Source organism: Hyla sarda, chromosome 1 (assembly GCF_029499605.1).
Source record: "Hyla sarda isolate aHylSar1 chromosome 1, aHylSar1.hap1, whole genome shotgun sequence".
NCBI classification, from domain to species: domain Eukaryota; kingdom Metazoa; phylum Chordata; class Amphibia; order Anura; family Hylidae; genus Hyla; species Hyla sarda.
In genome coordinates, this window is record NC_079189.1 from 454,126,143 (window position 1) to 454,138,149 (window position 12,007).

General features: G+C 46.3%; 1 protein-coding gene across 2 annotated transcripts in view; it reads left to right on the forward strand.

The window, feature by feature from the left end:
* The first annotated feature begins 286 nt into the window (after nucleotides 1-286).
* SLC15A4 (solute carrier family 15 member 4) overlaps nucleotides 287-12,007 on the forward strand; it is a 36,199-nt gene continuing 24,478 nt past the window's right edge. The window contains exon 1 of one of the 2 annotated variants that reach the window (XM_056533670.1): nucleotides 287-1,065. In XM_056533670.1, the coding sequence (XP_056389645.1) occupies nucleotides 490-1,065 (576 nt within the window). In that variant the 5' untranslated portion in view covers nucleotides 287-489. The remainder of the gene's footprint in view (nucleotides 1,066-12,007) is intronic. The other variant, XM_056533659.1, reaches the window with a different exon arrangement.

The window sequence follows — 12,007 nt, forward strand, 5'->3', positions numbered from 1 at the left end:
TCAGCACCATTACTCTATAGAATGGCTGTCTATTACACTGGTATCCATACTATACTGGGCCCATGTCAGCACCATTGCCCTGCAGACCAGCTGTCCATTATACAACACTGAGTAAACACTTGGCCTCCTCCCCGCACCGCAGACACGTGAAGCCTTGTGTACTTTCAGGATCCCCCTGTAAACATCACAAGACCTCCGCTGCCGATAACCAATGAGCGGCCTCGCAGAGAGTGACACAAGAGGGATCTCAGCCAATCAGATTGCTGAGCATCATGGCAGGGGTGTGGCACCAGTCACGAGTAAGGCAAATGGTGGATTGTCATGGGGAAGGTGGGAGGAGTGATCGCTTTGATTGGAGGAAAGAAGCAGAAGTGGGCGTGGCTGTGACACGTCTTCGCTGGGCTGGGCGAACACTTCCTGTGTGACCGGAGAATTAGTCCAGGCAGAGAGGGGCTCCCGGTACATGGAATCACTGCGGTGACCGCCGGCATGGAAGACTCTACCGAGCGGAGCCCGCTGCTGGGAGGCCGAGCCGGTGTTTCTCCCCCGGGGACCGGGTCAGTGTTCTCGGGCCGCCGCTTGGCCTGTGCCGCTGTGCTGCTGTCGGAGCTGCTGGAGAGAGTGGCCTTCTATGGCATCACCTCCAACCTGGTGCTGTTCCTCAATGGACCCGTGTATAGTTGGGAGGGCACCCAGGCCAGCCAGGCGCTGCTCCTCTTCATGGGAACCACCTACCTGGTGTCCCCGTTCGCGGGGTGGCTGGCGGACGCTCTGATCGGGCGCTTCTGTACCATCCTGCTGAGCATGGTGCTGTACCTGCTGGGCATGCTGCTCTTCCCCCTCATCACCTACCCCGACACCCGGACCGGCCTCTGCGGGGAAATCTCAATGACCAGAGTGGAGAACTGCACTACACCCAATGGCACCGCCGCCAATGGATCCTACGTCCAGTGCCAGGAGCGGACTGCCCGGTACTGTGCCACCCCCCTCTTCATAGGCCTGGTGGTGGTGGCGCTGGGGGTGGGCTCTGTCAAGGCCAACATCACTCCCTTCGGAGCCGACCAGGTATCTGTGTGCCCGGATGGTATGATGCCATAGCTCCTCTGGTGAAGCTTGTTTATAATACTGTTACCAGGGCTACAATAAGGCTATGTTCACATGGCGGAATTACACAGCAATATTCCACTTGGAAATTCTGCTGCGGCAGAGTCCCATTGATTTCAACTTCTGCTGCACTTGGTGAAATTCCCAAGCAGTCCTAGTTCCGGCATGTTCTGCTGTCTGTGGTATATCTGCTGGAAACTTTCCAGGCCGTGTGAACATAGCCTAAGGGATTCAAGTGGAATCTTCTTGCTGCAGCCGCCCTCCGTTCTGTACAGTGAATTTCTGCCGCACTTGTCGACCACCGCTCTGTGCAGAAAATCGCAGGGGGTCCTAGTGGTCAGACACCCAGCAATCACACACCTATCCACAGGATAGGGTATAAGTGAGTGTTTTCCAACTAGGGTGCCTCCAGCTGTTGCAAAACTACAACTCCCAGCATGCCCGGACAGCCTTTGGCTGTCCGGGCATGCTGGGAGTTGTAGTTATGCAACAGCTGGAGGCACCCTAGTTGGAAAACACTGGTATAACTAATTAACAAAGTTCCCCTTTTAATTTTGGTGAAAAATTCTGTGCAAAACTAACCCTAATTCTGTGTTGTACTGATCCGCTGAGGACGTTCCTTGCTCACATGTAGCAGAGTTCAGGTGGTTCTGGTACAGCTCCCTATGATGCGGCCTGTATGGCTAATAAGATAAGTGGCATGACCTCTGCTACCGCCAGTGAACCACCTGGCAGGGGCAGAAGCATGGCTGACTGCACAGATTAAAGAAGGCAGCAGAAAATAACTTAAAGGGGTACTCCGGTGAAAAGCTTTTTTTCTTTTAAATCAACTGGTGGCAGAAAGTTAAACATATTTGTAAATTACTTCTATTAAAAAATCTTATCCTTCCTGTACTTATTAGCTGCTGAATACTACAGAGGAAATTATTTTCTTTTTGGAATGCTCTCTGATGACATCACGAGCACAGTTCTCTCTGCTGGCGTTATTATAATAACACTATTTATTGTTGTCCTTAGTGTTATTTGAACCCAAGTCCCCAGCACTGCAAGGCAGCAGTGCTAACCACTGAGCCACCATGCTGCCCTTAGCATACATCTGCTATGCACGGTTGCTAAAATGGACAGAGATGTCAGCAGAGAGCACTGTGTTCGTGATGTCATCAGTGTTCCAAAAAGAAAGGAATTTCCTCTGTAGCATTCAGCAGCTAATAAGTACAGGAAGGATTAAGATTTTTTAATAGAAGTAATTTACAAATATGTTTAAGTTTCCGCCACCAGTTGATTTAAAAGAAAAAAGGTTTTCACCGGAGTACCCCTTTAAGGTATCCTCTACCCTCAGGATAGGGGGATAATTGTCTGACTGCTGTGACCCCGCGCAATTTCCCGCACACTGGCCCTCATTTATTATTGTAAACCTGACATGTCTTGGCGGGTCGGGCGCAAGAAATTCTGTCTGCGCCAGAATTGAGAAAATCCCGACTAACTCCATTTTAATGAGGGAAACCCGGAAAAGGCGTGGCTGTTGGGGAAAGGGGTGTGGCCACCGAAAAGGGGCGTGTCCCTGACATTTTAACAAAAACCCATGTTTACTAAGGTTTCCACAGAAAATGTGGTGGATTTGAGGTGAGGAAAACTCTACAGATCAGGACATGTGGGATAAAAAAATTATAATTTGTAGGGAAACCTAAGTAAACACCGTGGAAAAGAAATTGTAGGGAATTAAAACCCAGAAAGAAACCTGCACAACACTCTTAGTAAATCAGGGCCACTATCTCCTGGCTGTCCGGGCTTGCTGGGCATTGTAGTATTGTAACAGCGCACCGTTTGGACTACACAGATTTAAAATCACTTTTGACATGTTGCTTTAAGGAAGGAAAAAGCTGGTGAATGGCTCCACTCGCCAGCTGGCAGATCTGACCTCTTGTCTGCAGAGAAAAGGTCAGATTTAAAGGAGTTGTCCAGGAAAAAACTTTTAGATATTATATATTTTCTCAACTGGCTCCAGAAAGTTAAACAGATATGTAAATTACTTCTATTAAAAAAAAAAAAATCTTAATCCTTTCAGTACATATGATCTGCTGAAGTTGAGTTGTTCTTTTCTGTCTAATTGCTCTCTGATGACACCTGTCTCAGGAACTGTCCAGAGTAGAAGCAAATCCCTATAGCAAACCTCTTCTACTCTGTGCTGTTCCCGAGACAAGCAGAGATGTCAGCAGAGAGCACTGTTGCCAGACAGAAGAGAACAACTCAACTTCAGCAGCTGATAATTATTGAAGGATTAAGATTTTTTTAATAGAAGTAATTTACAAATCTGTTTAACTTTCTGGAGCCAGTTGATATATAATTTATTTTTTTCCCTCTGAAATACCCCTTTAATTGACAGCCTGGTAAAGAGTTATTTTGCACACCACTGCCGGCTGTAACTTGTGATAACATTAGGTCTCATAAGTAATACCCAGTGTGATCTAAACTTTTGACATATTTGGGCTAGGGATCGACTGATTATCGGTATGGGTGATATTATCGGCCGATAATCACGATTTTGGGCATTATCGGTATCGGCAATTACCTTGCCGATAAGCCGATAATGCCCCGCCACCGCCGCCCCGCACCGTGACCGCCCCACCGTAGTGCTGGGCGGTATACCGGTATGGATTTTTGCCCATACCGCTATACCGGTCGGGCCCCTCCCCCACCCTCCGAGTCAATAAAAAAAAAAAATTTAAACTTACCCGTAATGGGGGTGGTCCGGGCCATCCATCCTGTAGTGTCCGGCGGCATTCCGGGTGGAGGGTGCACCGGTCCGGGCTGTCCTTCTTCTCCGGGGGTACTCTTCTCCACTCCGGGCAGGCTCCGGCCTAGTACGCTGCATATACGCCGTGACGTCAGGTGCGTCGCTGCGCACGGGCGTCACTGCGCAGCGGCGTCTATGCAGCGTACTAGGCCGGAGCCTGCCCGGAGTGGAGAAGAGGACCCCCGGAGAAGGACAGCCCGGACCGGTGCACCCTCCACCCGGAACACCGCCGGACACTACAGGATGGATGGCCCGGACCACCCTGACAGGTAGGGGGAGAGAAGCGGGTGGTGGTGGTGGTGGCGGCGGCGGCCTATGGCAAAGCAAAATCCACCGCAGTGCATTGATTTAAAGCGCCCGCTTTAAATCAATGATCTGCAGCGGTGTCGAGGGGAGATAAATAGCCGATAACTTATACTGGAATATCGATATAAGTTATCGGCCCTAACCTCCACCGATTATCGGTATCTGCCCTAAAAAAACGATATCGTTCGATCCCTAATTTGGGCAACAAGTCAAAAGCAGTAAAAAAAAAAAATAATTAACTGTTCAAATTTTGCAAGGCGTGTTAATGGGTGGTGATCTGGGTGTTCAGACCCCTACTGATCGCTGATCCCCCTTATCTCACAGCAAGAGACGGCTTGTGTTGTATGTCTGTGGAGCTCGTCTCCTACAATGAGAGAAGCTTTCACCTTCGCTCATCTCCCTGCTGTTTCCAGTGATCAGTGGGGGTCTGAACACCCAGACCATGACTGGTCAAAACTTTTAACATGTCAAACTTTTTGGAAATCATAGTAACCCTTTAAGATCTACCATCAGAAGGAAAGACGCAGCCCACACTGAGCAGTAGTGGCAGAGACAACCGTACAATACCCAGCAAGTTATGTGCACAAGAATGGTTCTGTGGACCTCGTATGGTGGCTGCGCACGGTCGCCTTGGCATTACTGCCCAGTGTGAGCTGCATCTCTCTGCATTGATCTGTGCCCTGCACCTGCTTCCGGTGTATAAAGTGCACTCAGCCTTGAGCTAAACACCCCCCCCCCCCCAAAGGATAGGGGCTAGGATGTCTGATCGTGGGGGTCCTGCCACTGCCCCCTGATCTTCGTGCATCACCGGTCATTCTGTGCCGGGTGCTGCTCCAGTCTCGATAGCACTCTGTTTCCAGGACTGGATACGTGTCTCCCATAGACATGAATGGAGGGGGTGTGTCGTGATGTCACATCGCCAGTTCCGGAAACCCATCGCTTCCAAGACTGAAGCAGCACCCGTCACAGAATGCCTGGTGATGCACGAAGATCGTGGGGGGATAAGATGTCAATGGCCAGAATACTGCTTTAATGGCGGATTTCTTTTTGCTTATAAAGTCATGGCCGTAAATGTTGGCACATTTAAATTTTTCTAGAAAATGAATTATTTCTCACAGAAAAGGATTGCAGTAACACATGTTTTGCTATACACAGGTTTATTCCCTTTGTGTGTATTGGAACTAAACCAAAAAAGGAGGAAAAAATAAATTGGACATAATGTCACAGCAAACTCCAAAAATTGGCTGGACAAAATTATTTTCAAGCATGTGATGCTCATTTAAACTCTCCTGGGGCAAGTAACAGGTGTGAGCAATATAAAAATCAAACCTGAAAGCAGATAAAAAGGAGAGAAGTTCACTTAGTCTTTGTATTGTGTGTCTGTGTGTGCCACACTAAGCATGGACAACAGATAGAGGAGAAGAGAACTGTCTGATGACCTGAGAACCAAAATTGTGGAAAAATATCAACAATCTCAAGGTTACAAGTCCATCTCCAGAGATCTAGATTTGCCTTTGTCCACAGTGCGCAACATTATCAAGAAGTTTGCACTGTAGCTAATCTCCCTAGGCGTGGATGGAAGAGAGAAAATTGAGGAAAGGTGTCAACGCAGGATAGTATGGATGGTGGATAAGCAGCCCCAAACAAGTTCCAAAGATATTCAAGCTGTCCTGCAGGCTCAGGGAGAATCAGTGTGAACTATGACCGCTCAGGACGCCACCGGAGCCAGAAGTAGCGCGGACCTCGGGAACAGGTAATTATAAAATTGGGGATGGGGGAGGCAATGGGGAAGCGGTGGCGGTTGGACTCAGGATCGGCAGGGGGAGAGAAGCGGGCGGTGGCGGTCTCTGGCTAGAGGCTAGGCGGGCAGCGGCGGTGATTGGACTCAGGAGGACGCCAGCATAGGCAGGGTGAGAGAAGCTGGTGGTGGCAGCGGTCTCTGGCCCCTCAAAAGCCGCTGCAGTTCATTGATTTAAAGCGCCCGCATTGATCTGCAGCGGCTTCTGGGGGGGGGGGGGGGGGGCTAATTTATAAATAGCCGGTAACTTATACCCAGAATATCGGTATAAATTATCGGCTATCGGCCTGAAAGGTCACAGATTATTGGTATCTGCCCTTAAAAAAAAAAAAAAAAATCAGTTGATCCCTAGTTTTGGGGTTGTTTTGCTGCCTCTGGTACTGGGTGCCTTGAATGTGTACAAGGCATCATGAAATCTGAGGATTACCAATGGATTTTGGGTAACAATGTACAGCCCAGTGTCAGAAAGCTGGGTTTGCGTCCGAGATCTTGGGTCTTCCAGCAGGACAATGACCCCCAAACATACATCAAAAAGCACCCAGAAATGGATGACAACAAAGCGCTGGAGAGCTCTGAAGTGGCAGCAATGAGTCCAGATCTAAATCCCATTGAACACCTGTGGAGAGATCTTAAAATTGCTGTTGGGAAAAGGCGCCCTTCCAATAAGAGAGACCTGGAGCAGTTTGCAAAGGAAGAGTGGTCCAACATTCCGGCTGAGAGGTGTAAGAAGCTTATTGATGGTTATAGGAAGCGACTGATCTCAGTTATTTTTTCAAAGGGTGTGAAACCAATTATTAAGTTAAGGGTGCCAATAATTTTGTCCAGCCCATTTTTGGAGTTTGGTGTGACATTATGTCCAATTAACTTTTTTTCCTCCCTTTTTTGGTTTAGTTCCAATACACACAAAGGGAATAAACTTGTGTGTAGCAAAACATGTGTTACTGCAATCCTTTTCTGTGAGAAGTACTTCATTTTCTAGAATAATTTCAGGGGTGCCAACATTTACGGCCATGCCTCTATAACACAAGCGCTGGATGGGATACAGTTTGCCTTATTCTCACGTTGCACATTTGGTCAGTAGTTTTGCGTGGCTTATTTTGATGTCGGCACGAGGAATACGTAGGAATCTTTGTTACGTTTGCTCTGTATACAGGATCCTGTACTGGATTACGTTCACAAATACTGCAGAAAACTCCTGACCAGATCTGCAGTGTGTGAATGTAGCCTTGTAGGCGTCAATGGGGAAAATTGCAGGAAACTTTTTGTAAATAAATGTTTTTCTCGTCTTTGCAAATGTTAGTCTATAATACAGTGTTTCCCAACCAGGGCGCCTCCAGCTGTTGCAAAAACTACAACTCTCAGCATGCCCGGACAGCCTTTGGCTGTCCGGGCATGCTGAGAATTGTAGTTTTGCAATAGCTTGAGGCGCCCTGGTTGGCAAACACTGCTATAATATGTCTGAGTGTATTAGAATGCATATGTTGGCTTTTGTTCTTTCTTATACTGTAGCTTTGTGTCATGGATACGTAGACGCCTGGTTTGTCTGTATCCTGTACACCGCCTAACCTTATTCTATTTACAGAACTGCTCTAGTTCTTTACTTTTTTTTAAACTTTTTTTTTTTTTCGGCCTATGCTTGATGTCATTCATGGGTCTTTCTGCTGCTCAGGTGGGGAATGTTCTTAAAGGGGTACTCTGATGCAAAACTTTTTTTTATTTTTTTATTTTTTTATTTATGTATATAATTTTTTTTTTTTTAATCTATTTATTTTTTTTTATCAACTGGTGCCAGAAAGTTAAACAGATTTTGTAAAATACTTCTATTAAAAAAATCTTAATCCTTCCAGTACTTATTAGCTGCTGAATACTTCAGAGCAAATTTTCTTTTAGGAACACAGAGCTCTCTGCTGACATCACGAGCACAGTGCTCTCTGCTGACATCTGTCCATTTTAGGAACTGTTCAGAGTAGGAGAAAATCCCCATAGCAAACCTATGCTGCTCTGGACGGAGGTGTCAGCAGAGAGCTCTGTGTTCCAAAAAGAAAAATAATTTCCTCTGTAGTATTCAACAGCTAATAAGTACTGGAAGGGTTAAGAGTTTTAAAAGAAGTAGTTTTCAAATCTGTTTAACGTTCTGGCACCAAACAAAAAAAAAAATAAAACCTTTCCACCTGATTACCCCTTTAACCCCTTAAGGACCCATGATGTATCGGTATGTCATGAGTCCGCTCCCGTTCTATAACGTGGGGCCACGGCATGGCCGCTCGTCATAGCGGGTCGGACCTGACCTCGAACAACGGCCGGGACCCGTGGCTAATAGTGCGCGGCACTGATCGCGGTGCGCTATTAACCCTTTAGACACGGCGTTCAAAGTGAAAGTAAAACGTTGCCGGCTAGCTAAGGGGCTGTTCGGGATCGCTGCGGCGTAATCAGGACATCCTGAACAGCTGAGACAGGAGGGTCCCTTACCTGCCTCCTGATGTCCGAATGACTGCTCAGTGCCTGAGATCCAGGCATGAGCAGTCAAGCGGCAGAATCCTATGAGAATTTCCTATGAGAAACCAGTGATCAATGTAAAAGATCAGTGTGTGCAGTGTTATAGATCCCTATGGGAGCTATAACATTGCAAAAAAAAAAAAAAGTGAATAAAGATAACCCCTTCCCTAATAAGTTTGAATCACCCCCCTTTTCCCATTAAAAAAAAAAAAAGTGTAAATAAAAATGTGGTATCTCCGTGTGCGGAAATGTCCAAATAATAAAAATATATCGTTAATTAAACCGCATGCTCAATGGCGTATGCGCAAAAAAATTCCAAAGTCCAAAATAGTGTGTTTTTTGTAATTATTTTTTTATATCATGAAAAAGTGATCAAAAAGTCCGATCAATACAAAAATGGTACCGCTAAAAACTTTAGACCACAGCGCAAAAAAAATTAGCCCTCATACCGACCCATATGCGGAAAAATAAAAAGTTATAGGGATCAGAAGATGACAATTTTAAACGTGCTGAGAATTGTAGTTTTGCAATAGCTTGAGGCGCCCTGGTTGGCAAACACTGCTATAATATGTCTGAGTGTATTAGAATGCATATGTTGGCTTTTGTTCTTTCTTATACTGTAGCTTTGTGTCATGGATACGTAGACGCCTGGTTTGTCTGTATCCTGTACACCGCCTAACCTTATTCTATTTACAGAACTGCTCTAGTTCTTTACTTTTTTTTAGTTCTTTAATTTTCCTGCATGTAGTTATGATTTTTTTTTCAGAAGTACGACAAAATTAAACCTTTATAAGTAGGGTATAATTTTAGCCGTATGGACCTACAGAATGTCACGTTTACTGAAAAATGTACTGCGTAGCGACTGAAGCCCCCAAAAGTTACAAAATGGCGTTTTTTTTTTCCTTTTAAATTTTGTCTCACAATGATTTTTTTTTTTTCCGTTTTGCTGTAGATTTTGGGGTAAAATTACAGATGTCATTACAAAGTAGAATTGGTGGCGCAAAAAATAAGCCATCATATGGATATTTAGGTGCAAAATTGAAAGAATTATGATTTTAATTTTTATTTTTTTTAAGGTAAGGAGGAAAAAACTGAAAAAAACTTTGGTCCTTAAGGGGTTAATGGGGATCCCCAGTTTTATTGTAGTCCATCTTGTAGACACACAAGGATACAGCAAGCACCCGGCTGTGACTGCAGATGTGCCCACAAAGATCACTTGTCGTATGCGGTGTGAGTAGGACTTGTGTAATGTATTTCCTGAGAACGTGGAGAGCCCCTATTTACATGGAATACATGTTCACTGAACTATTAGTATTTTAATAAAGGGAAAGTCCAACTGCTTGATGATGATGATGATGATGATGATGATGATGATGATATATACAGCCAAGAGGCCCCTGCAGCTGGTCATCCATATTCACTGTGAACTCACAGGCACTTCTGTTTGCTGTAGATTTGACACGGCCTTCAATCGATTCTTTACGTTGGTTCAAACAGCGTTACATTTCGAGCAATAACTATACCTTTGACTGTACCCTTAAAGGGGTACTCCACTGAAATTTTTTTTTTTTAATCAGATGATGCCAGAATGTTAAACAGATTTGTAAATTACTTCTATTAAAAAAATCTTAATCCTTCCAGTACTTATCAGCTGCTGTATACTACAGAGAAAGTTCCTTTCTTTTTTAATTATCTTTCTGTCTGACACAGTGCTCTCTGCTGACACCTCTGTCCAGAGTAGAAGCAAATCCCCATTGCAAACCTCTCCTGCTCTGGACAGGTCCTGACATGGACAGAGGTGTCAGCAGAGAGCACTGTGGTCAGACAAAAAGAAAATAACTTTCTGTGGATAGTACAGCAGCTAAGTACAGGAAGAACTAAAAAAAAAATTCATAGAAGTAATTTGCAAATCTGTTTAACTTTCTTGCACCATTTGATGATATTTTTTTTTTTTTTTTTTTTTTTTTATTTATTTTTTTTTTTTTTAAGTCATGGGTTGTTGGAGGGAGTGGGGGTGAGGAGCCAGGCCTACACTATACCTGGCAAATGCCATCTGTGGCTGACACCTGCCGATGAGGACTGACAGGAGATCTCTCTGCTTGTCATTTAACTGTTAGGGCTCATACACACTACGGAATCTACACCCAGAGACTCTGTCTGGAGCTGGTGCCGGCAAAACAAGCCAGCGCTAGAACCGCTTAAAAAAAAAAAAAAATTAGCCGTCTTAATAGACGGCAATGCATTTCAGGGCGGATTCTGGGATCTGGAATTTCCAGAAATTCCTTAGTGTGAATGGTGCTGCCGAATCCTATTGAAGACAATGGGAGGCTGCTGCACCATAGTTTCCAGGCGTTATTCTGGTGCGGTAAGTTACTACTTACCGTATATACTCGAGTATAAGCCGAGTTTTTCAGCACGATTTTTCGTGCTGAAAACACCCCCCTTGGCTTATACTCGAGTGAACTCTCCACCCGCAGTGGTCTTCAACCTGCGGACCTCCAGAGGTTTCAAAACTACAACTCCCAGCAAGCCCGGGCAGCCATCGGCTGTCCGGGCTTGCTGGGAGTTGTAGTTTGAAACCTCCGGAGGTCCGCAGGTTGAAGACCACTGCGGCCTTCGACATCATCCAGCCCCCTCTCACCCCCCTTTAGTTCTGTACAGTACTCACCTCCGCTCGGCGCTGGTCCGGTCCTGCAGGACTGTCGGTGAGGAGATGGTCCGGTGGAATAGTGGTTCCGGGCTGCTATCTTCACCAGGGAGGCCTCTTCTAAGCGCTTCGGGCCCGGCCCAGAATAGTCACGTTGCCTTGACAACGACGCAGAGGTACGTTCATTGCCAACGTACTTCTGCGTCATCGTCCAGGAAACGCCTCTATTCTGGGCCCGCAGCGCGGAGAAGAGGCCTCCCGGTGAAGATAGCAGCCCGGAGCCACTATCCCACCGGACCACCTCCTCTCCAGACAGCCCTGCAGGATCGGACCAGCGCCGAGCGGAGGTGAGTACTGTACAGAACTAAAGGGGGGTAAGAGGGGGCTGGGTGATGTCGAAGGCCGCAGTGGTCTTCAACCTGCAGACCTCCGGAGGTTTCAAAACTACAACTCCCAGCAAGCCCGGACAGCCGATGGCTGCCCTGGCTTGCTGGGAGTTGTAGTTTTGAAACCTCTGGAGGTCCGCAGGTTGAAGACCACTGAGGGCGGGTGATGAGAAGAGGATGATGAAGGGGGGTGTGTGAGATGATTACAAGGGGATGATGAAGGGGTGTGTGTGGGATGATGACAAGGGGATGATGAAGGGGTGTGTGTGGGATGATGATTAGGGGATGATGAAGGGGTGTGTGTGGGATGATGACAAGGGGATGATGAAGGGGTGTGTGTGGGATGATGACAAGGGGATGATGAAGGGGTGTGTGTGGGATGATGACAAGGGGATGATGAAGGGGTGTGTGTGGGATGATGACAAGGGGATGATGAAGGGGTGTGTGTGGGATGATGACAAGGGGATGATGAAGGG